Genomic DNA, 25,471 nt, shown 5'->3' with positions numbered 1-25,471 from the left:
GTCTACCAGCTACATGACACCCCACATGAATGTTTCTCCTCTCCCTGGGCCTCAGTTTCTGCATCTGTAAGATGGGAACATCACTCAGTACCTTTGGGTAGGATCTTCTAAACTGCTTCCCTTGATCTGCTCAGAGCTACCAGGTGGTTGCAGAAGCCTGGGGACCGGCCAGACCAACTCTCCCCCTCCTGACTACCCAGCAAAGAATGACCCTCCCCCAGGCTTGACAGGGTGTGTTGAACCCTACACATGATGGTGAGCTCATTACCACACAGTTTTCTTACTGGGCAGTGCCTGTCCTGGTTTTAATGCTGAGCCCAAGTCTGGCTTCCTTTAACTTTTGCGCCAAGCCTGCATCCTGCCCACATATAGCTGGGAGAATATTTAGAGAGGGGACTGGGTTTCTGCTCCCTAGGTTCCCTTTTATTGGCCATAGATGCAGGACCCAGAATATGAGGACCAGAGGGATCTGCAGCCTTCCATCAGACACTGGTCAGCCTGCTGGCCAGCTTAGGCTGGAGAGACCCAGGGCTGGTGAGGAGGCCAGACTCAGCATCCAGGTTCGTCCCTAACATAAGACAGCAGTAACCCCATGGCCCAATTCTCCATTTCAATGAGGAAGTAGGATTCAGGACGGTGAATACCCTGCGGGCTGGTACAGGCTGAATTTACTTTCAGGCCTTGCTTACAGAGCTAGGGGGTGATTCATGGCTTCCTCGCACGGTGGCAGACGTTCCGGAGTTTAAAACACTGAGACAGGCAGAGAGAAGCAACAGGAAGAAACCTTGAGCAGGGGCAGGAGAGCAGGTTCCATTCACCGAGAACTTGAGGGCCCCACTAGGCAGCCCTGGCCAGGGAGGCAGCAGAAGGAGAGGCAGGGGCGGTCAGTTAAGCAAGGGGTGGGGTCTTCAGGAGGGTCCTGCCACCGGAGCAGGTGCACACCAGGGAAAAGGGAGTGGCATAGCTTAAAGAGCAACCAGGAGCAGGAGCCTGCCAATGGGCAGCCTGGTGTGAGTCCCAAGTCTACAAACACTGGTTCCTCAGCGGAGCCACGTGTTCGGGGGAGTGGGGGGTGGGCTCTGCATCTCCTGCAGGCAAAACCCTCCTTCTGAGAAGCGGGCAGAACGGCTAGTGCAATTTAGATGATCAATGCTCGCTCTCCCTTTAGCAGCCCTCAGCTGGTGGGAGAACTCATCTAAGATCGGGGCAGACAATGCAATGCTGGGATACCTGCGGGTGATGAGACAGGATGCGGAACTGCCTGCCCAAGTCTCAGCGCCCCAGAGAGAAAACCAGGGGCTGTGCAATTTGTCCTCCAAATTGAGACACTTGGGAGTAAAAGGTAGCAAAGTTATGTAACTTTTGAATACATATCGACCAACGGGATTGGTTCAACTTATATTGGTGGACTTACAAAAAAGAACAGTTGTGGTGAAAAAACTGTTTTCAAAAATAACTTTTTTTTCCCCTAAAATGCGACACTAGATGTGCTGGCAAGAAATAGGTGTCACCAAGGCTGGATGTGTCCTGAACGCGTATGGTCACCAAGCACAAGACTGAACTCACAGGGGGTCAGGAGAATTGCATGGACAAGTGTCCGATGGGCAGAGAAGCCAATTACCATCATTGCTGTTGCCACCATCACCACCATCACCCCCACCCCCCCACTGCCATCATCACCACCACTGCCACCATCACTACCATCAGCACCACCACTGCCACCGTCACCACCACTGCCACCATCACTACCATCAGCACCACCACTGCCACCGTCACCACCATCACCAATGACCATCACTGTCATTACCACCATCACCACTAGCACCACCATCATCACCATCACCAATCACCACCACCATCACCATACCACCGCCATTCACCACCATCGCTATCGCCATCACACTCCCCCACGCTGGGGCAGTCCAAGCCCCTTCTCAGTAGCACCCAGATGTTTCTGGGAGAGGTCAGTTCCCACCAGCCCGCTCTCACCTTCTGCCTCCTCCGCCATCTCCTCCTCGTTTCCGCTCACGCCTGATACTTCCATCTCCTCGTCCTCCACCACGGGTGGGAAGGCGGCCTCCTCACTGGCAGCGGCCGGGGTTTTCTTCTTCTTCCTCCGTGCGTTCCTCTCCTTCTCCTAGGGCACAGAGATAGTGGTGGGTCAGGGCCAGGGCCAGGGCCAGGGGCTGGGCTGTCGGCCCAGGGACTCCCCGTGCCTGAGGCTGGCCATAGCTGCGAGGGACAGAGATCCCAGCCACATGACCCTGAGGGTGGCTTCCCCCACTTGCGCCTCACTGCGTAGCCAGACAAGCCAGTGGTTATTTTTACCCACGGCTTCATTCTTCCCTCATGTCCCAGTACACCCGGGGCACAGCCTGGCCTATTGGCTGCCTGGACATCCTTCCGAACAGGTGAGAAAGGACTGCTTCTGCCTGGAGGCCCCCTGTGATTGCTCCCACCCTGCTGACTGTCCTAACCAGGGCAGTGACCACACCACCTGGAGGACACCCTGCCGGGCGCAGTCAGTACATTAGAGAGAATGAAAGAATGAAGCTTTTCCCTGCAGTCTCATCTGCCCCCAGATGAGGCCAGAGGCCAGGCTGGCTTGGGTAGCTCATCCTCTCACTTTATAGGGCACCAGTCTTTGTAGGGCACCTCTCATGTGCCAAGTACCACACAAGGGGCTGAGAATATGCAGGGAATGAGATACATGGGGTCCCTGCCCCACAGGCCAGCTAGTTGGAGGGACGGGCAACCAACACATCAATTAAAAAGAAGACTCAGAGGTGGGGACACAGCTGCAGAGGGGGACTGACAGGGTGTGGCGAGAGGACATGGGTGGAGCTAGAGAAAGGCCTCTCCCAGGAGGTGACATCTGAGCTGAGGTCTGAGTCGTGAGAAGGAGCTGGCCAGGCAAGGCTCCGGACGAGAGCGGTCCAGGTGGAAGGAACCGCAAGTACAGAGGCCTGGAGGCCTGGCTGGGTGGTTCGAGGAACAGAAAGAAGGCTCCCACTGAGCAGTCTTTCACTTCCCTCCACACCTGGTGACCCTGGCCCCCAAAAGCCCGGCTCCCCACGCTTGGAGCCAGGCACTCACCCCCCAGCTCTAGCACAAACATCACTCCTCCTTGACACCTCCCGGGACTCAGAAGGGTGCCTCTTTACTCCCATGCTTAGCCAGGCAGAGGCTCAGAAAGTGTTTGTTGATTGATTTACTGCGTGACTAAATAGGCAGTGTCTGGGGTTTGAACACACACAGTCGGCAGGGTTGGGGTATGTGTGGAAGCAGTGTGCTAGGGTTCCGAGGTGACCAGGGACTCCCAGGGGAACAGACTGGCGCCTAAGAGGGGATCCGCTCCCATACAGCTGATGTGACAGGAGGGGTCGCAGCTGGAGCCCTTTGAGATCTCCAAGGAAGGAGATGGAACCCACAACAGTCCCAGATACATCAATGGCTCTCAGGGAAGTGCCTTACACTGGGCTGACGGGTGTCCTTCTAGAATTCAGGTCTATGCGAACCTTTGAATGTGATCTTATTTGGAAAAGAGCTCTTTGTAGATATAATTAGGTAAGATGAGGTCCCGTTAGATTAGGGTGGACCCTAAATCCAGTACGACTGGTGTCCTGAAAAGAAGAGGGGAATCTGGACACAGAGGCACCTGGGGAAGTGATGCAACCACAAGGCAAGGAAAGCCAAGGACTAGGGGCCACGGCAGAAGCTGGGAGCAAGGCAGGACCCTCCCCTGGATCCTTCAGAAGAAGCACAGCCCTGCTGACACCTTGACTTCAGACTTTCAGCCTCTAGGGTAGCAAGAGGATACGTTTCGGTTGTGCTAAGTCACCCAGTTTGCGGTACCTTGTTTCAGGAAATGGGAAACTGACGACCCTCCCCTCCACCAATCCCCTCGCCCTGGGAGGAAGCCATCACCGGGAAAATGTACCACAGCCCAGGGCAGATGCCTGTCACCTCGAGGCACGGGCCCGGCCCCTCACCACGCAGGGCTGGGAACAGCCTCAGGGGACCCCCCAAGCCCCAGTCCCTGCCAGGGAGTCGGATCACTTCCTGTCCTGCCTTCTTCCTGAGCCAACGGCTGTCCTGGGAGCACAGCCTCGTGGAATTCGAAGAGGAAGAGGGAAACGTCTGTCTGCCGTTATTCACAGTTTCCACCACCCACACTCAGCCAGGGCCACAGCTCCACCAGGCTGAATGTCCACTGGGCCACCGTGGGAACACCCAGGTCTGCGTTGCCCCAAACCTGAGCTTCTCCTGGGAGCCCCCGGCTGGAGCTCGTGGAGGTGCGAGAAAGTTGTGTGGCGTGTGGGTTCTGTGGGCGCGGCTGAGGGCTCCCCCTTCTTCCCCAATTTATTTTTAGCCGACGGGGACTCACTCCAGTACTCTGGCTGGTGAGGCTGGTGAGGCAGGCAGGCGACTGGTTGCCTGGGGAGTGGGGGTGGGGTGGATGCCCAGAGCTTCACAGGCAACGGGGGCTCCCGTGGGCCCGGCTGCGATGCACATCCTCCTGAGAACCTGAGGTCTCTGACCCAGCAGCCCAGGCCACGGCAGGGTAAGTTCAATGTCAATGACGGAATCCTTTCAATACGGGACCTGAGAGGCTTGGTGAGTGTGTCCCAGGAATCATACCAAATCCTTCCACACGTGGCTCTAAACCATAGAATCGGGAGGTGTGTATGGACCAGGAGATGCTGGCGATACTAGTGTTAGTAATTAGAGCTGGCGTTCACTAAGCACCTACTTATTCGTTCCTTGCATCTGTATGTCTGCTCTGCAAATCAGAGCATGCTGCTCCCATTTCAAACTCGCCAGGAGCTCCCAGACCTATTGATAAAAAAATCCCCAAGTCCTCCCCCGCTCCATACAGCCCAGAGTGATCTAGATCTGGACACCACCCAGCTCTTTAACTTGCCCACCCTCCTGGGTCTGTTACGAACACACTGCCCTTCTTGTGTAAACGCGTGTGCCCCAGCCACAGGGCCTTTGCACTGGTCGTTCCTCTGAATGGACATCCTTCTCCCAGAGACTCATGCCCTTACCTCCATCAGGGCTCTGCTCATATATCACCTCCTCAGAGAGGTCCTCCCTGATTAACTTGTCAAAATCAGCTGATCCTTGCTCCCCATCTATTGCTTTCTCATCTCACCAAACCCCTCATCTTATCATCTTCACATCACTCTCTTGAAATTGTTTGCATCAATTTGTCTCTGGAACTAGAACTAACTTCTCAAGGGCCGACATCTTTGTTTTTAGCCGAACTCCCAGCGCACCTGGAACAGTGCCTGGCACAGAACAGGCACTCCGTAACTACTTCTTTCAATGCATGAACCCGACAGACAAAGACCTTGGCTCAGGGAGGCAGACACTTGCCCAAGATCACACAGCTCGAGGGTCAAGAAGTCCAGACGTCAATGCAAGTCAGGTTCAAGTACTTCCCTGCCTAACCACGTCTCTCTGCAGGCCTGTGCTGCCTCAGATGGAAGAGGCAACAGAGGAAAACAAAGCAAGGTGAGGTCTTGGCTGAGACAGACAGAGACAGAGGAACACGGAAGCTGAGCCCCAGGGCCTAGATTCACAGATGGGAGAAAAGGGTAACTTTGGCCATTAGGAGGGGGAGGGAAAACCTTGGAGAAGTGAGTGGTGCCAAATGTTACATAACTCTGGGACGTGCTCCGCCTGCCCACCCGATCCTGCTTCCTGCTGACGTTGCCCGCGGCCATGCTCAGGTCTGGCCTGGCGCGAGGCAGGAGGGGACCCCCGCTGACCCGCTGCTTCCCCCACTCCTTCCTGCACTGGCCGAGGGTGACATGTCTTCCTGAGCTCCAGACTCCAGACGAGGCCTGGCCAACAGCCAGAGGTGGCTGCTGCTGCTTCAGGAATCACAAGGACCAGTGTCTCTCCAGGGGACTGGAAGGTGTGGGGGAGCATCTTGTGAGGCCTGCTTGCATTCCCCAGTGACGGGGAACTCACCCCTCCACCAAGGCTGGCCATGGGCAGGATGGATGGGCCCAGGCTGAGCCCACCTTTCCGTGACAGGTCCCCGGGCCACTCCCTGCATTTTTTCCACAGCCTTCAACATAAGTCCATTCCTTCACCGTCAGTCACCAGGGAACGAGAACCAATCCCACTCCTCCAAACAGCCCTTTCTCATCAAGTGACCAGCAAGGTTCACCTCGGGTCTGTTAGTCACAGAGCATGGCCTGGTGGCCCCCCACCTTCTAGCCACCTTCTGCTGAGTTCTGTGTGAGCCACGTCCAGTAACACACAGGGCATCCACGAAGGGAAGCCAGGTGCTCCTACAGATATGCGCTCAAACTCCCTCTGAGGTCTCACCAGGCCCCCCTCCCTCCTGACCTCAGCATCTTCGTCCGAGGAATGGGGGCAATGGTGGCGACCCCAGGGGCCTGGGGAGGGGCCAAAGGTGGGCCTCAAGGTCCCCTGCTGTTCAAACCTCCTCCTTGGGTTGTCAGCGATGCTGGCTGCCCACCAGAGCATTCGGGGTCTGGGGACAAGGAGGGCAGCCATCTCTTTTAGCTTTGGCTATGTCTCACCCAGACCAGTACAATCCACCTGGAGCCCAGCCCCCGCTGGGATGCCCTTTAGCTCATAAATCTTCGATGCCTCCCACTATCCATTAAACAAAGACTCAGCTCCTCCTCGGAGCTGGAAACACCCTGGGGCACCTGCTGCAGCTTCCCTGGAGTCTGGTAGGTGTTCATCAAAGGTTTGCCGAGCGTATTATGAGGGTCACGCCCAACGCATATCGAGCGCTGATCCAAGGCTGGGCCTGGTCCTTTACAAATAGGGAGCCTCTGCTGCTCACAGCAACCCTATGAGAAGGCAGTGAGGCTGAGGGCTGAGGCCATGAGCCCATGGGCACCAGTCTGAGGCCGCAGAGCTGGGGTGTCACTGCTAAGCCCAGAGCCTTGCTCTCAACCGTCCTGCGAGGCTGCATCTTTAAATGAGCGAGTGAATGAATGAATCAGTCATTCACTCCGGCAATCCAGGAGCAGACACATGCTCTACCCAATTAACAACCAAGGGAGACATGACACCCCAGCCACCAGACATCTGGTGGCTATGTGCATGTCCCCCATGTGCCACCACTGCCACCACCACCCCTGCCCTCGCTTAGGACCACTTGTGATGTGCCAGGCCTGGCCCTAAGCCCTTCACACCCATTCACTCAAATCATTCCCGTAGCGGCCTTTTGAGGTGGGAGCTATCCCCAAGTCCTAAGTGGGGAAACAATAGCACAGAGAGGACAAGCCACTTGCCCAAGGTCACACAGCTGGTAAGTAGCAGAATCTGGATTTGAACACAGTGTCTTGGGCCCAGAAACCCTATTATGGCTGTTCCTGCACATGTTATTCAAGAAAGTACCTCAAACACCCCTGAGAAGAAAAGGGGGGCAGTGGTTTTAAAATAAACTAATGACGATGTTGATACTATTATGACTAAGAGTAGGGAGAGCAGCTAATCCCCTCGGGGCGCTCCCCCGCTGGCAGGCACCAGTCCCTTCGGGGTAGAAACGCATCCAATCTTCACCTGAGTTCTCAGTGTAAGGGTTATCATTCCCCCATTTTACAGATGAGGAAACTGAGGCTCACAGGGTAAAGTTGCTACCTGAGGCCACACAGATGCCAAGTCACGAGGCCATGGTTTGACTTCACTTTGGCCCCTGAGCCCAAACTGCACCGTCCACCTCGCTGGGGTCTCCAGTTCTCCAACCCACCTTCTCAAGTTTTGGGGTCCCCAGGGGTGCAGCAGGGCCATACCCCAAGGAAACCTGGAAAGTGTGGCTGTGGGACCGGCAGACTGTGAGAGGAGACACTTGTAACCCAATAGCTGGGGTGAGGCTGGCGTGTGGGCACACGCTGGGCTGGACTGGGCTGCGCTGGGTTAGCCAGGAAGGGGAGGGCTGGGAGAAGTAGGGAGGACGGGTTGGAGGGAGGAGGGAAGGGAGAAGGAAGATCCATTGTGCCTGGGGTGATGCTCAGGGCCACACCCCCAGCCCTGTTAATCCGGAGTTGCTGTGTGCAGGCTGACATCCCTCCCTGCTTCCTCCCCTACCCGATGAGCTGCATCCTCTTTGCACTACGGGATTTTAGCAGGTGTTAAAGACAGGTGCTCCTCGGCCTCGGCCCTCACTGAGTCTTCCTCCCTGCAGAAACCAGAGTCCTGGAAAATCTAGAACAAAGCAGAGCTCCTTGTGCACAGGGGAGCCCTGCCTGAAGCTGGAGGAGCACCGGGAACCAGCTGACCCGCAAGCGGGGAAGTTGGCCTAAGCCGCCACGACAGGAAACAAGTTCGAGGGTTGGCCTCAGCCCTAACCACAGGGCCATGGGCCATCGTCCCCTCTGGTCTAGAATGCCTGGGAGGCTAGGAAAGGGGTGTCCTTCAATTCTGCACAGAGCTCAAGAGAGAGTTCAAAGAATGTGATTCTGTCCCTGGTCTGCTGGCCATGCTGTGTGACCTCAGCAGCCAGCTCGCCTCCTCTGGACCAAGGCAGGCTGCATGGAGAAGCCATTTGGCCTCCCTCATATTCAGGCTGCACAGGCTTTAAACCCAGGATAGGCAGCCTGATAGGAGGGAACTGGGGGAGCGGTGAGCTGTGTGTCTCCCCCTTCTGTACCTTCACAACTAGAAGGAAATACACGTCCTGAGGTCACGTAGCTGTGGGTTCAAACCCCAAGTCAGCTGTTTATGAGTCTGGCTGAGCCTTGGGTTTCCCCAGATCTGAAATAGCGACAATGCTTCCATGTCATAAGTGTGCCCAAAGTGGGGGGGACGGGGAAAGAAAGAGAAAAAGAGAGAGCTGGGGGAGGAAGGGAGAGAGAGGGACGGGAAGGGAAGATTAAAGAAAATGGCCGCCCCCAAATGGCCCTCGCTTCCCAGTAACAGCTGTGGAGGAAGCGGCCTCTCCGTGGAGACCATTTACATGCTCGGTGAGGCGAGCCTGCCCCTTCTGTGCTCCTGGGGGAGGGAACGGTCTAGGCTTCGTCTCAAGTCCCCTGGAGGCCAGGGCTGGGCTGGCTGCTCCCTGACCTGTCCATTCTTCCCCAGGGGTGGCCCTAAGCTTGTGAGTTCAAACAGGGAGGGGGAGATGCCGACTTAGGGTTCATCTGCCTCTGGGTCTTCATTCCAAAGCGCTGACAGCCCTAAATCCCTGGTGAGTCAGCGCGGTTTCCTCCCTGCCCCAAGCAGGCACTAGAGGCTCAGAGGTGTCTGCCCCAGGAGTGCTGGGGTGGGAGTGGGGAGGCGGGAGGGTGGGCCTGTCCATGGCGGCACCCCCGCAGGGATGCTTCAGGCACAGATCACCCCCTGTAACCGTTAGGGAGACCCCTTCCTGGCTGGGGCTCTGGAGCTTCAGCCTCCTCCTGGGCCCACAGGTCTGGCTGGGGTGAGCAGGGCAGTGCAGGGGGAACTCACCATCTTCAGCTTATGCTGCTGCAGGATCTCATCCAGGTTCTGCCTCTTCTTGTAGTTGAAGTAGAAGTTCTTACATTGGGACACAGTCTTGGAGCCCACCATCCGGGCGATGGCCGACCAGTTCCGGCCGTGTTCCAGGAGACCTGCAGGGGAGAGGGCGGCAGGTGAGGGGCAGCCAAGGGGGCCTGTGCTCACAGCCTGGAGGGTCAACAGACCCTGGGCAGAAAGCAGCCCTGATCCCAGGCCTCAGGCTCCCTGCAGAGGTCCAAGGCTCCAAAAAGACAAACTGGGGGGAGGGGGGTGGCATCAAGAGGCACCGGAAGAGTGCGGCGGCCTGGCCTCCCCAGGCTGCATGGGAAAGGCCTAGGCTCCTGGAACCCGAGGGGCAGGAGGGTGCAGCCTTGGGTGCACCCCTGCCGAGGCCACTGTCAAGGGTCCCGGGGACTGAGGCCTGAGGTCTGGGGCACAGACCCCGCCCGGGGCCCCACTTCTCCTCCTCCCCTGGCTGTCGTGACCCAGCACTGACACTCACTCACAGCTGCAGACGAGGCCTCGGGAGACGGAACTGTTTTCCGGCCGCACCGGGCCAGGGAAAGGAAGGAACGTGTGAGCAGGGGTGGGAGGGTGGAGTCCAGGCCAGGAGCGGGTGAGCTGGGCCAGGAGATGCTGCCCCCAGGTTAACGGGGCACCCTCAGGGCCCAAAGTTCCCTGCCAAAACCTAAAGGCCCACCCTGGCCTCCAGGCAGATTCAGGGGCTGGGAATGGACTTGCCCCCTCCACCAAACCACAGCCCCTGCCCCCCCATCTCCACAAGCTTCTTTCACAGCCTCGAAGAATCCTTATGTGGAAAGACCCCCCCCACACACCCAGAAATTGGCAGACCCCATCCCAAACCCTCCTAAGTCAGAGAAAGTTCCCTCCATTCCCACAAACTCAAGTCAGAGCTGCACCTCCAACCTCTCTCCCATTTTCAATGCCATAAATCCCAGGCTCAGCACAAAGGCACCCCCCACATGCACCGGAAGCAGCCCAGAGTCAGCCCCTCTGCCCACAAAGCTTATACGCAGACACGCCTTGCACAGGCTGGCGCCTCTACATATTTACACCTTGCATCTCCCGCTGCGTGCCTTTGTGCAGCCAGGTCAGCCTGAGCAGGTAGGGCCTGCCCCTTCCTGACGGCCGCTGGAGGGACGGACAGGAGGCTCACGCCTCCCAGGGGCTGTGGGGCAGGCCTGGGCCCCCAGAGGGCAGCAGGCACGAAGCCTGAGTCACATTGCTGGGAACACAGCGGCCTCTGAGCCCCAGAGCTAGACTTGTAAGGACGACAGAAAGATTTCCCATAACGAAGTTTGAAGCTGTTTGCCTTGAATCAAATCAAGCTGCAAGCAGGGAGGGTTACGACTGATGTTTTGCAGGGGTGCGGGAGCCTGAGGGGCTGACAGTCTGTGTGTTGGTATTTTCTGGTTTCCATTCATTCATCCATCCACCCACCTATCCATCCACCCACCTATCCACCCACCCATCCGTCCATTCAAACGTGCCGACGGCTTGCTATGTACAAGGCTCTAATAGTCATAAAACAGCAGCAAAAACAACATCAACAAACCACCACGTCACATGGCTAAGCAACCTGGAGTTTGCAAAGCCTTTTAAAGATCAGGTTCCCTCTCATCCTTGCTGTCCAGGCCATGGCTGTTTTCCCATCCCTAGGACGGGGGAAACCAAGGCTCAAGGGATCACAGCAACTCTCAAGCTTGTAGGATGGGCCAGGGGCCCAAGTGGACATCAGAACCCAAGTTTTCTGCTCTCCCGCCTCTGGACCCAGCGGGGTGGGGGTGGTGCTGGACTGACAGGCCACCTGCTCCCCCGTGAAGGCCATGGGGCCACGTGGCTCCTCGGCAGCTCCTCAGGGTTCCTCAAGGACAGGCACAGAGGGGAGGGCCGGGGCGTGGGATCAAGTGTAACCCAGCCCCCTGACCTTTCCTTCTGCCCGCGCCAGCAGCAGCTGCCACTTCCACAGAACCTGGCGGAGGACGACGGGGACGCGTTTATTTATATTTCCCCAGCCGGGGCCAAGAGAACCCAGGCAAACACGTCGGCCGGAACCCCGGTAGGGAGAGGGCGGGTCTCCCATCTGGGCCTGCTGGGGGGTGTGGGGTGAGGGGAACGAGGGCCCAGGGGGTGGCAGGACCCCCCCCCACAGGTTGACATTTACAACTCAACACATAAATAAAGAAGCGGCTTAGAGTTGGCTTCGGGCGGGGGGGGGGGGGGTTTAGGGTCCTAATTAACCTCACTCCTGGAGCAGGAGCTTGGCAGGGGGGGGTCACCCAGCTCTCCCCCGAAACTACTGGTGAAGGAACACTGGACTGAGTGGTCCAGAAGCCTTGGCCAGAACTGCTGTGGGGTCTCCACCACCCCCTCTGCTCTGGGGCCTCAGTTTCTTTAACTGCTGTGTGAAGGACTAGGGTGAGTGTCCTAATATTACTGGCCAGGGTCCCTGCGATGGGGGTGGAGAGTTTTCCTTCTGGTTCTGGTTCTGGGAACCCCAGACTGAGGATGCCGGGCTCAGGGTGGTGCTCTATAGGTCCCACCAAGCCTTGGAGACCACCGGGACTAGACGCAGCTGAAAGCCCCCCCCACCCTGTCTACCTGGAGAGAGCACCTCTAAGCATGTGCCAGCCAAGACCCCCAAGACCTGCCTGCCCCAAACACAGACCCAAGCACTTCCCTCCTTCCTGAAAAGACCCAGCCCCACAGCCAGAGGCAGGGGAAGGGGCGCCAAGAGAAAGACGGTGAGATCTCACGGGTTAGAACTCCCAAGTCGCCGGCCCTGGGGGGGGTCCCTGTCACCGTGGCACAAAGCACCCCCCTCATCCCCTCCCCGGAGCCACTCACTCACATCCTCTCATCTGCGTCTCCCCCTCGGCCAAGTTTTCCGGAAACATACGGCTTGGAGGATGCTCCAGGGATCGGAGCTGGGAGCAGCGGGCTGGGAGGCGGGAGGCTGGGCGGCCGTGGTGCCGGCTCCGCAAGGCTTCTGGCTGGCGTCTGCTGGCGGCTCAGCTCTGCCTCACATCCTTCTCGTCCAACGCGCGAGGGAGGGGGGAAGAGGGAGGGGCCGGGCGGTGGGAGGGCGGCAGGCGGAGGCTGGCTCCGGGAAGGGCGGGGAAGCAGCTCCGTGCTGCGCGCCGTGGTGGCCCAGGGCTCCTCCGGCGCTGCCACCCCTGAGCCGTGCCCCCCGCAGCTGCAGGCGTGCGAGGTGCCCTTCGCCGATGGGGGCGGGTGGCGAGAAGCTGTCGGCTGTGTGCTCGGTGCCCTGTGCCAGGCGTCACCAGGAAGCACAGCGTCCTCGCCTCCTTAGGGCACCAATGTGCCCAATACCGGTGCTCAGTCCCCAGACCCCTGACACCTCCCTACTCTGAGGACAGAGTCCAAAGACCCCAGCCTGTCAGGTAGCAGTGCCTGGGCAGCCTCACAGAGAGCCTGGGATCGGCTGATCTTCCTGCTGCCTGACCCAGCGAGGCGCGTCAGGGCTGAATGTGACCTCCAGACGGAGGCTCGCAGGAGCAGGCGGGGCGGGGGAGTGTGGCAGAAGCCCAGGTTCAGAAGGGGCGGGCCAAATTGGCACAGGCTCTCCCCCCCTCCCTCTCTCCCCATCCGTGGCGGTGGCGGCGTCAGCAGCGGTAAGAACAGATGAGGGTTCAGAAAAACAGAGCTTCTCCACCCCAGCAGACAGGAGCAAACAGCTTCTTCCGCTGTCATTCCCCAGTGCTGGTTCCACCTGTGGTCTGCCCCCAACCCGGCCTGATGCTGCCAAGGTGACCAGGCCCTCGAGATGGGGGACTCTATTTGAGGAGCCTCTTCTAAGTGCAAATGAGACCTCCAATCACTGAGGGTGGGAGGAGGGTTTGGAGTTGCTAGAGGGCTGGCTCTCTAGGGCGTCCTCTTTCCTTCCTCACTGAGACACCCGTGACAGCCAGGTCAGCCTGCGTCCCATACAAACACCTGCTATGGACGCCCCAGGCAGCTCCCAGGAGGTTGAAAGTTAACTGGGTTGAACTTTGGATCGAGATCCAGGTCACGACCGATTTCTCCAACTCTGGGGTCATTGACCTGCTTGTCCCTTTGGCCCTCAGCCTTTCCATCCTGCTCACAAAACCCAAGGAACAATAGGCCACAGGTCTCTGAAGCACTCCTGTTCCCGCTCGCCCCCTCCCCGTCGCACATCCTACCCCCAGCCCTCATCCTGGGTTCCGGGCATACCACCAGGGGAGGGCCACACATTCCAACCGTGTGGGGGACCTGGGACGTGCTGCCCACGATCCGTTCTCCTCAAGGGAGGCCAGGTGAGCTTTTAAGGATACCCATCCCATCATGTCACTCCTCTGCTCAGATCTTACAATGATGACCCAAAGCTCTGCAAATAACATCCAAAGACCTCCTCACGGTGCATGAGGGCCAGTCCTGCCCGCTTCGAGCCTGCTCCCTCCTTCTCCTCTTGCTCACTCACTCCAGCCACCAGAACCTCTTCTGCCCAGCCATCGACACTTGGCCTGCCTGGCCGCTTTTTCACAGGTCTTTAGTTCTCAGCTTCAAGTGACTCCCCACAGCAGCCTTCCTTGACCAACCATTCTCTCCAAAGCCATCCTCCCAAGACACCCTGCCGTCAGGGGGTCTTACTGGCAGCTGAAATCAGCTTCTTGTCTCCACTGCTCATTGACAGCTGTGTCTCTGCACCCAAAACTGCTAGGTGTGCAGGAGGCACTTGGCAAATGAACAGAGCTCCAGACACCCTGGGCATCCAGGCCTGGGGGTCCACTGGGCATGTCCCCCAGGCATCTCTGCTGCCCCTCTGCAGCTCCCAAAGAGAGGAGGAGGGTGAGCGTTTATGCCTGCAGGGGGTCCTGGGACACCCCCGCCCCCCGAAAGAAGAGACAGGAGGAGGGCGTGCCCCCTGGCACACCAGGGGCACGCCCATGCACATGCTATGCTGGCGCCCCAGACAGCACATTCTGCTTATACTCCCTGTGGTCCGGATTCCCTGACCCCACTTCTAATTTCTAAGGAAGGAGTTTCGTTCTGAAGTGTCAGGAGGCAGGAACTAGGAAGTGAAATTGACCAAGACAGGAAGTCAAGCCAGGAGGTGTGAGTCATGGACTTGGAGTGTGGAATGAGGCGAAAGAGTGTGTGTGTGTTGGGGGAGGTGGGTGGCCACAGAGGTAGCGGTGAGAGGGCTTCTCTGGGTGGTGGTTTTGGGGGCTCAGCCTGGCCACGCTGACTGCTCTGGTCACCTCGGCAGGGAGCTTCCTGTGCACTGTCTGGAGGTCTGGGACAGACCGTTCTCTCGGATGACTCAGCCCCTCTCAGCTCTAATACACTGGCCCCCAGAAAGGCCTCATCCTTGTCACATCCCTCCGTAAGCTGCTACCACCCTCTCAGGGTCCCTCATGCAGGCAGCTCTCGCACTGGGGTCTGAAAACCTGCCCACATGCACCCCACCATGGTCGAGTGCTGATAACCTGGAGGGAGGAGAAGTCTTTTCAGCACCTGCGGGCACCACAGAGCCATCTATCTGCATCCTCTGGAAACCAGCTGCTCCCTCTAGAAACCAGCATCTGCGCCCCCCTCCAAGAAACACTGGCTCCCCACCACCCCAGCCAGCCCCGTCCAACCCTGAAGTTTTCTGTTCCCTCCATGAATAAGCACAGGCTGCCAGCAGGAGGGGCATTTTCATGCCCCTCCCATCAACTGCCATTTTCCAAGAGAAACTCCAGTTTGCAAAACAAGATTTTCTGCCTAAAACACTATCAAAGGAGAAGGGAGAAAAATCCAGCAGACTCAATCCTGAGTCATACCACTTCCTTATTTTGGAAACTCCAAGCCCTGGGCTGGTCTGACATGAACTCAGCCCCTGGCTGGCAACCCTGCCAGGATCCACTGTGTACCTGAGCTTCCCAAGGTCCTGCCAGTTCCCGAGGGGATGCGGCTAGACAAATTCACAGCTGAACTTGGACTTACCTGCCTTTGCTTTCCGTCTACTCTTTGCAAAAGAAGCCTCAGTGCCTAGACTAGCCTCAGCTTCAGCTTTTCTATCTGCAAATTGTAGGAACGATGAGATCTCCCAGTACACGATCAAATACACACCCATTAAGATGGGAAAAAAATCACCTGTGTGTGACCTGACACCCTACCACTTTGGGAAAATATAGCGTTATGCGTTCCATGCAAGTTTTCCCAGAGAGCATAGCCAACTGGTTTGTTCCTTGGGCCAATTGGCTCTGCATTATTTGCTGTGCAAGCCCCAGCTCTCCACTCAGCCCCCTGGGTCTCTGTTTTCTCATCTGCAAAGCAGAAGGTGTGTGTGTGTTTGCAAATTCGGAGGACTCGCCTCAAGGGTCCCTTGGGAGGATTAGGTAAGATCATTCATGCAAAATGCTGGAACCAGCAAGCACTCGCCACGTAACAACAAGGCATCATCAGGACTGTGTAACCTGCCATGTGTCTCTTTCCCTAAGGAAGCACCAATGTGAACGCCCATGTGTGCATTTTTTTTTTTTTTTTTTTTTTTGGCTGCACTCAAGGCATGTGGAAGTTCCCAGGCCAAGAATCGAACACGAGCCACAGCGGCAGCCCAAGCCACGGCAGTGACCATGCTGGGTCCTTAACCCTCTGCACCACCAGGGCACTCCTGGTAAGCATTTTGCTCCTGGGAGTGCAAATGGTCGGGAGATGCCTGACTTTATCTTCAAGGGTGCTGACAAAGAACAGAGGGCTCTGGTGCTGGCTGTCCCTCGAGTTCATGCAAAAACCCTCTCTTCCTTCTAAACCATCACAGCTGCCTGTTTCTCACATGCCAGAGCATCCAGGTCAGAGGGCTGCGCACCCAAGCGGTCTCTGCAGCCCGAGGCGGCGACAGCTCCCCACTGCTGCCAGCCCTGGGATGCAGCAGGGTCCCTTCTAACAACCGTTAGTGCCACCTTGCCCCTGTACATCAACTGTCCTCAGTTCCCCACACCAAGAGCTGGCCTCGTCTCCTGCTGACCCTCACTGACACCCATGCCCAGAAGTAGCCCAGCAGCCCAAACCCAGATGCGTTAGCTGCCAACCCTGTGCACCAACCATGGCACCACACTGCTCGTTATGAGCTCCAGTGTGTGTCCAGTTGCTCTTCTGTGGTCCCTGCAGTGAGGGCGGCAGGAGGCTTGGGTGATGGACATGTGGATGGGGAGGCCCTCGTTTCCAAACTCCGTGGCTGGGGACTCACATCTCCCCTCCCCGAGCCTTAGGCTCTTCATCCGTAAAAACTAATTAAACCAGCCAGTGTGAAAACAAGGTCTTCGGAGGTGCAAAGCAATCAATGGTTTCTCCCTTACTCCCCATGAAAGGAGGCAGGTCGTGCAGGCAGAGCTGGCCTGAAGTTACAAGGGGACAGCTCCCAGGTTCACCTGGGCTCCATTTGACCTGAGGGACTGTGCTTGGGGCCACCAGGGCCTGGCTCTGGCAGCGCTCTCTCGCCAGGGCTGCTCACTTGCCCCCTCCCTCCTCACCAGGCAGGCAGCTCAAGGCCACAGAGGGGCTGGCAGCATGGAGCTGGGCTAGTGCCTATTTCTGGTCTGGAATGGTGTGCTGGGGGCTTCTCCCCCAATCACAATGGCTGGTGCCCTGTCTACCAGAGAAGTGGGCTGGGAACCTGGAGGAGCAGCCAGCAGAGTCCTGGGCTTCCCATACGGCTCGGTCAAGACCACAAGCCAGACCAGGCTGACCTTTCCCAGGGAACCAGAGCCTCACCTCCCAGTCCAGTGCGGGGTCTGCCCCTCTTGCCCAGCATGGTGCAGGGCCCGTGGGTGGGCTGGCAGCCAGCTCCCTGGGGCTGCCCTGCACTGCTCAGTCCCCACTTGGTGTGAGCCCCAGGGCAGGCAGCTATGCACACGAGAAGGGTGGGTACCCACCTGCCTACCTGGAACTCTGCAGCTAACCTGTCCTCTGCAGCAATGGCCTTCTCCATGCTCTTAGAGTAATGGCCAAACTCTATCCCACAGCTGGTAAGGGCAGGAGCTTGCCTTCCCAATGGCCTCTCCATCCCTTGCCTCTCTTCCTCTTGCTCTCCGGGTTTTAACAGCTTACTTGACCACGTTGCCCCTGCCACAGGGCCTTTGCACATGCCACACCTTTATTGGGATGCCCTTCCCTCCCTCATTATCTGATTAATAGTAACCAGGCCCAATAACTCCCTCATTCAAACCTCACCCCAGCCCCATTCCCACTCTGTAACTAGAGTGCCTAGGTTCAAATCCCAGCTCCAACCCCTAACAGCTGTGTAACCTCTCTGAGTCTCAGTTTCGCCCTTTGGATAAAGAAACTAGTAATAGCATCTGCTTCATAAACTTGGTAGGGATGAAGTGGCTTAACACACACAACGCCTTTAGCACTAGCTGGCACCTGCAAGTACTAACAAGTACTTTGATGGTATTATTTTTTGTTTTCTTTTTTGCTTTTTAGGGCCACGCCTGCGGCATTTGGAGGTTCCCAGGCTAGGGTTGGATAGGAGCTGCAGCTGCCAGCCTATACCACAGCCACAGCAAGGTCAGATCTGAGCCACGTCAGATCCTACGCCACAGCTTGCGGCAACACTGGATCCTTAACCCACTGAGCGAGGCCAGGGATTGAACCTGCATCCTCATGGATACTAGTCAGGTTTATAACCTGCTAAGCCACAGCGGGAACTTCTGATGGTATTACTTAATATTTTGTGTTTCAGACGTCAGCCCAGGGGCCTTTCCCCCAGCTCTGTGAAACCTCCTCCCAATGTCACTTGATAGCTGCAAGCAAGCCACTCACCTCCAGCCCACCTCCCTTCTGTGCAGGTGAGGGGCCAAGGTGTGGGCACTTGCCCAGCGTCACATACCCCTGAGGGGCACAGCCAGCTCTCAAACCCAGGAAGAAAGGCTCCAGAGTCTGTGTGCTAAACTGCAGGCCTGCCACATCTGTGCACCTACTGTTACGCCAGGGAAGGCACCAATGTGGCTGGTGCCCCGCTTTGGACATCCTGCAGCGAGGCACCCTAGCTTCGTTTTGGAGGACAAGGGGAGACAGGCCAAGAAAGCGATGGGCCAGGCCAAGGTCACGAGGCTAAGGAGCTGGTTACCACTACAAACAGTGGCAGCGATCGCCGTGTGTCTTAGACCCTCCTAATAAGCACATCTGTTTTCTTTCACCAAAATCCCCCAAAGGTGGTTGTAAGGGATTAAAGAGTGTTCCCCCATCACCACCCAGATTTCACGTCCATCCACCTGTAACCTGCAAATGTGACCTTATTTGGAAAAAGTCTTTATAGATGTGATCAAGTTAAGATGAGGTCATACCGGATTAGGGTGGGTCCTTATAAGAAGAGGAAAATTTGGACAGAGCCACACAGAGGGAAGACAGCCATGTGGAGAAGAAGGCAGAGGTTGGAATGTCTAGGAGCCCAGGAACGCTGACGACTGCCAGCAACACCAGAGGCTGGGGGGGAGGGGGGCAGGCAGGAGCCTCCCCTGGAGACTTTTCGGAAGGAGCAGAGCCCTGCTGACACCTTGATTTCAGACACATGGACTCCAGAACAGGGAGCATACATTTCTGTTGTTCTTTTTTCTTTTTCTTTCTTTTTTCTTTTGCTTTTTAGGGCAGCATATGCAGCATATGGAAGTTCCCAGGCTAGGGGTCAAATCAGAGCAGCAGCTAGAGCCTGCGCCACAGCCACAGCAACACCAGATCCAAGCCACGACTGTGACCTACACCACAGCTCTCGGCAACGCCAGATCCTTAACCCACTGAGCGACGCCAGGGATCGAACCACATCCTCATGGATATTAGCCGGGTTTGTTACCGCTAGGCCGCAATGGGAAACTCCTATTTCTGTTGTTCTTAAGCCAACCAAGTTTGCACTTGGTTACAGCAGCCCCAGGAAACTAATATTGTGGGCGATACTCTAGTTCTCATTGTGCAGATGAGGAAATTGAAGCACAGAGAGGTTGACTGGCTTGCCTGGGGTCACAGAGCTAAAAGGTCCAGAGGCTGAGGTCCAGCTTCTCTCTGGGGATGGGAGACCCTCTGCAGCTCATCCTTTAGGGCATGCTATTGGAAGTCCTTCAGGATGCCTGGGGCAGGCTCAGAGGTCCCAAGGCCCTGGGGATACCCGGCCGCTCCCGTCAGGGGCTCCATGAGAGAGGGACCAGGGCCTGCACATCTCTGGGTACCCCTGCCCTGTACATGGTGAGGCACTGCATCAAGGACAATGAAAACTGAGAGGATGGCTGGATGCCATCCGCCTCGGGCACAGCTGGTTCTTGGGTACTTTCTGAGTTTCCAAGGGCTGGGGGCACTGGAACATTCCTAGCCTTCCCACCCCTGCCCGCTGTGGAGATGGGAGTCTCTGGGAGCTGCCAGCACCTGCCTCCCCGCCCCGACCTCCTCCCGCCGCCTGGAACGCACAGCCATTAGCAGCCACCCTGAGCGGTAATTGTCCAGATTGCTGTAATTCACGGCGGACGAGCACGCTGGCGCTCATCACATTATCACAAATGTCACTGAGCAGGGCCTTGGTGCTCACCATCCCCAGGGGCCTCATGCACTGCCGTCTCCGTGGGCAGGACTCAGGATGAGCTCACTACTGCTGCTGAGGACCCAACCTTGAGACGGTGGGGTGCGCTCCCGTCGCACCGGTGACTCATCCTCCCAGCCCCTGGGTCTGCCCTTCCCAAAGGGAGAGAGAGGGCAGCCTGTGACTCAGCCAGCTCCCGGTTCCCAGGCAACAGGGAAGGAGCTGGTGACGGGGCTGCCATGACGACAGGGGACGCAGCACAGGCTGGCAGTCCCGGGGCAGGCGTGTGGAGCCCCTCACTCCGCCGGTGGGTGGGTCCCTGGGCAATAACACTGCCCATGGCTGAGATCCCAGAGTCTCACATGTGGTTAAAAAAAAAACCCAAAAAACACGCAATTCTACACAGATGTTTGCAGCAGCATCATTCACAACAGCTGAGAGGTGGAAACAACCTCAGTGCCCATTAACCACTGGATAAACAGAGTGTGGTACGATCACATAGTGGAATATGACTTAGTCATAAAAAGGAATGGAGCACTGACACAGGCTACAGCAGGGAGGCACCTGGACAGAATGATGCTGAGAGCAGCCAGACACCCAAGGGCAGACGCATGATCTAATTCACACAAAAGTCCCAAAACGGCAGAACCATAGAGACGGAAAGCAGACTGGTGGGTGCCAGAGGTTGGCAGGGCTTGGGGAAATGAGAGTGACTGCTAATGGGTATGGGGTTTCCGTTCGGGGTGGTGAAAAGCTCTGGGACTAGACAGTGGTGATGGTTGTACAACACTGCGAACGCACTTAATGCCACTGAATTGTACACTTGAAAATGGTTAAAATGGTAGATTTCGTGTTTTGTGTGTTTGGTAATCACCAAAATTAAAGAGAGGAAAAAAACAATCACACAATTTCAATAAAGCCTCTTTTGCATCCCCGGGCGAAATCTGTACCAGAAACCACAAAGTGGACACAGAAAACAGAAGAAAGGACGACAGGGCCCCTTAGGGGGCTAACAGCAGCCCCTGTACCCACAGGCCCCATCAACGCCCCTCTGACCGCTGAGAACAGGCCCTCAGCTGCCAGAAGCAAGCAGCTCCTCCCCTTGTGGAGGATGCTAAGGGTCCAGCAGGGTCCTTCCTCCAGGCCCACCTCGCCCAATGGCTGGGAGCTTGGAGGAAGGAGGTTGGGAGATTCCGAGGGGCAGGGTGTCCAGACAGGAGCCCCGAGGGAAGGGCCAGGTCTCAGGTGGGGGCCCTGATCCAGTCTGCGGCTGCTCCTGCTCAGACACTCAGGCCCCTCCTGGGGTGGAGGGTGGGGGCAGGGCAGGCAGCCCCTGGTCCAGGGTCTCAGCCTCCAGGCCCCACTGTCCCCATGCACCTGGGTCCTTCATTAAAAAGGCCTTTTGTTCTCTCCGAGTTACGACCTGGAGCTCTGGACACAAAGAAGCTGCACGTCAGCAGTGGGGCCTCAGCAGGACCTTGGGGACAAGAGCCAGGAGGCCACCAGCTCTAGGACTTGGGCCACCCTCAGCCTCTGCTCCTCCCTGTCTTGTCCACGAGACGGCCAGAAGCAAGCCACCTCTCAGGGCTGGGGTCCAGATCAATGAAAGCCATCAGGCCAAATGGGCTCGGATGCCAGCCACTCCATCCCAAGCCTGTCGGTGCTGAGCTGGCCTGACGGCCCCTGCGCTGGGCATAGGCGAGGGAGGGGCGGCTGGAGCATCTCCCAGAGATGGAAGTGGGGGACAAACACAGACACAGCCCCAATGGTGCCAGGCCCATCCTCAGCACCCCAGTGCCTGTTATCTCTGGTTCCTCTCGGCCAGCTTGCACACCCCTCCCATTTCACAGATGGGGAAACCGAAGCCCAGAGACAGGTCACTGAGTAGGGCGGTCAAGGGCCCAGCCCTTCTGGCTCCAATGAACAACAAATGTGCCAGAGGCATCTACGGAGAATGTGGGGTCATCACCACAGCACAGGGCCACCGGCCACCAGCCACCAGCCACCCCCGGGTAGATGGTGCAGCTGAGGGGGGACAAGGGGATACCGTGAACCCACCAGCAGGCTCTGCACCTTCCCACAAAGCACCCAAGTGTGCCACGGCCACTTCGTCTACGGGGCTACCATGTGCTGACCCCAGAGGTCACGGAAGCTGTCCACTGACAACACTGCCACACAGACCCGTTTTCTGGAGGACAAAACTGAGGTTCCAAGGAGACTCGGCAAATGCGCAGAGCCCACCCCCGCAGACACACCACAGCCCCCGTTCAAGGACACGCGTGTCAACCTTCTCCCCCTACACGAGCGGCAGGACCCAGAGGGCGATCAGAACGGCCAGAAACCCCTCACCTTTCTTGGCTGTTTCCATCTCTTCCTCGGTCCAGCGAGAACTCTCGTTCATCTCCATGGAGGCTGAAAAGAGAGACAGGGACGTGTTGGCGGCAGCCCGGAGTGACGCGTTTTCTCTGCCTCCGGGGACACCTGCTGGGCTGGGGGTGTGCAGTTGCCCCATTTTACAGATGGGGAAACCAAGGCAGCCCAGGGCCTGGACTGTCAGCTGCCTCTGCAGGCACTTGGCTGGGACGGGGGTGGCCCCCTGGGAGCGTGGTGACCACATGAGGGCAGAAGAAAACGACAAGCAACGTGAGCTTTGGCAGAACCTCATCTGAATGTGGACTCACTGGGACCAGATGCTCCTTTGTCACAGGGACAGTCCCAGGCATTGCAGCCTTCTTGGCCTCTGCCCACCAGGTGCCAGGAGGCACCCCCACTCCATCTGGGACAATGACAAATGTTCCCAGACATGGCCACCTGCCCCTTGCTCTATAGTGAATACCATACTCTGGCCCCCACCCCATTCAGTGCAGGTGTGAGGCTGCTCATGCTCTGGAGAAGGGGCACTGCTGCCTTGGAGTCAGGGGGAGTTAGCTACGTGTCTGCTGTGGCTGTTTTGTTGTTGTCGTTTTAATTTTTTACTTTTTGCTTTTCAGGGCCACATCTGTGGCATACGGAGGTTCCCAGGCTAGGGGTCAAATTGGAACTACAGCTGCCAGCCTACACCACAGCCACAGCCACAGCAACACCATATCTGAGCCTCATCTTCAACCTACACCACAGCTCACGGCAACACTGGATCCCCAACCCACTGAGCGAGGCCAGGGATGGAACCCACATCCTCACGGATACTAGTCGGGTTCATTACTGTTGAGCCACAATGGGAACTCCATTTTTTTTACAATTTTTAAAAGTTTTACTGAAGCATAGTTGATTTACATGACTGTTGCTGTGGCTGCTTTTGAGCTTCTTCTCTGAGTTTCCCTACGTGTGAGCCCAGGAGAGCCAAGTCATATAAGATGTTGTGTGGTGGGGGGGCACGGTGAGCATGAGAGATGGCAGCTTCAGGGACTCAGTCCCTGGAACAGTGCCAGGCACAGAGCATGCGCTTGGTAAAGGCCACTGACCATGGGAGGAGAGCTCTGGCAGGCAGGAGGGAGTGTGAGGAGCAGCTCAGGAGGGGGAGAAGGCCCCCATCCTCACTTTCCCTCCCTCTCACAGGAGCCGCAGAGGAAAGCTATGGAAGTCTGAGCCAAGGAGGCGGGGCGGGGGGCGGGGGGAGAATGCCCATCAGAGGGTCCGGGGTTGTGTTTTTCACCCCACTATCCAACCCCAATATTGGCATGGGGTCCAGAAGAACTTTCCCAGAAGTCAAGTGCACCAGCGTACTTCTGAAAGGAACCCTCCTGCCCTGCGCCTCCAGGCACGCTGGCACCAAGGGGCAACCAGCAAAAGCCTACAGGAGCCACACCAGGGTTTGTGGCCAACCGGCTGGGTTTGAATCCCAACTAGCTCCGGGACTGTAGGGAGGCTAAGTCCCTTCTCAAAGTCTCAAACAGCCCAACTGTGAAATGAATACAATGCTCTCCCACAGCAAGAAGAGCCAGGTACCCACAACAAAGCTGGGTGTGGGGGAGGGGCACGAAACGTCACCTCCATCAATTCCCACCCAGGGAAGGCATCCAGGTGGCTGGGGCCTCAGCAGGAGCACCCAGGACCCGGGTGGGGGTTCCTGTGGACACAGGAGGGCAGGCCCCAAACAGCCAAAATAGTAGACGACACACACACCGGCTGCCCCCCTGTGGCCGAACTTGGGAAATGCTACTCAATTCTTGTCTTCTTTTCCCCTTGGAGGCAGGACTTGAGGCTCAGAGTACCTGGGGGTGGGCACCTGCCGGGCAGAGGGAGAAAGAGAGGCCCACAGAAGTGAAGGTACAAACCAGGCGCCTACCAGGGCTGAGGGGGCAAGCCAGGAAAAGCAAGTGTTGGCCCAGGCCCTTTGGAAAGCGGGTGGGGGCTACTCAGCTCCAACAACTACTACCTGGCACAAATGTCGGCCAAGCGTGGCCAGATCTTCTGATTTAAAAACAAAACCAAAATGATCATCTAATTTTTTTTTTAATGGCCACTCCCACGGCATATAGAAGTTCCCAGGTCAAGGATTGAATCTGAGCCCCAGCTGCAACCGACAACGCAGCTGTAGCAATGCTCGATTCTTCACCCACTGGGTCAGGCCAGGGATCAAACCCACTGCTACAGTCGGATTCTCAACCCACTGAGCCACAGTGGGAACTCTGGTGATCTGGATTCTTACGTGAACTCTGTGGTTCCAGGATAATCACAACCGACAGCTGAAGAGCCTTTGCCATGACTCAGGTTCTAGGCTCTTCCCACACACAAAGTCACTGAGAGACGCACCCCATGGTTACAGGCACTGCAGGCAACCACGGTGCAGATGATGACACTGAGGCACAGGCAGGTTAAGGAACTCGCCCCAGGCCACACAGCAAGTTTGCAGCTAAAGCTGGGGTCCTGAGCCTGCTATGCCTGTGGCACCCTTTCCCTGGCCAAAGACTCACCCAGCTCGGCACTCTGCTGTGGGGTGACGGTCTCCTCGCTGTTGGCCTCGTTGGCCATGGAACGGGTGATGCGGCCTTTGCGTCTCCCCTGGCTGTTGGCAGTTTTGCGGCCTTTGGAGGCCACTGCCTCCTTCTCATCATTGTCTTCCCCAGAGGTGTCGTCTGCCTTCTCCCTAAAGGCCAGAGAGAAGAGATAGGGATGGTTTCACCTGAGCCAGGAACCTGGATGGCAGTTTCAAGAGACCCTTTTTCTGGGCAAGATGAGGGCTGGCTGCCAGCACTTTTGTACTCATCAGTAGAAAAGTGGGGGGTGGGGTGGGATTTTTTAAATGGAGTTCTCTCCCGTTGTGACCCAGTGTTAATGAACTCGACTAGTATCCACGAGGATGCGGGTTTGATCCCTGGCCTCCCTCAGTGGGTTAAGGATCTGGTGTTGCTGTGAGCTGTGGCGTAAGTTGCAGATGTGGCTTGGATCTGGCATTGCTGTGGCTGTGGTATAGGCTGGCAGCTATAGCTCTGATTCGATCCCTAG

The 25,471-nt window shown here is 57.1% G+C and overlaps 1 protein-coding gene and 1 long non-coding RNA gene across 52 annotated transcripts in view; one reads left to right on the top strand and one right to left on the bottom strand.

Annotated features, from left to right (window-relative positions):
• Nucleotides 1-25,471, bottom strand: part of NCOR2 (nuclear receptor corepressor 2) — a 176,720-nt gene that overhangs the window by 47,007 nt on the left and 104,242 nt on the right. For all 50 annotated transcript variants that reach the window (NM_001044576.1, XM_084993226.1, XM_084993227.1 and 47 more), the window contains 4 exon segments: nucleotides 1,990-2,137; nucleotides 9,445-9,587; nucleotides 22,376-22,438; nucleotides 24,940-25,112. In NM_001044576.1, coding sequence (NP_001038041.1) covers nucleotides 1,990-2,137; nucleotides 9,445-9,587; nucleotides 22,376-22,438; nucleotides 24,940-25,112 — 527 coding nt within the window.
• On the top strand, nucleotides 11,388-20,926 carry LOC146396537 (uncharacterized). 2 transcript variants are annotated; one of them, XR_014827377.1, is made up of 2 exons: nucleotides 11,388-11,554; nucleotides 18,206-20,926. It is a non-coding gene; the product is annotated as an uncharacterized LOC146396537 (long non-coding RNA). The 2 variants fall into 2 exon arrangements; XR_014827376.1 differs by lacking the exon at nucleotides 18,206-20,926 and adding an exon at nucleotides 14,747-16,082 and having other exon boundaries at nucleotides 11,461-11,554.

This window comes from Sus scrofa, chromosome 14, assembly GCF_054392235.1.
Source record: "Sus scrofa isolate SSC_HxYL_T2T_F1_AM1 chromosome 14, Sscrofa_HxYL_maternal_Yorkshire_Landrace_v2.0, whole genome shotgun sequence".
NCBI lineage: Eukaryota > Metazoa > Chordata > Mammalia > Artiodactyla > Suidae > Sus > Sus scrofa.
The sequence above is the reverse complement of the archived record's forward strand: the minus strand, read 5'-3'. Positions and strand labels throughout refer to the sequence as shown.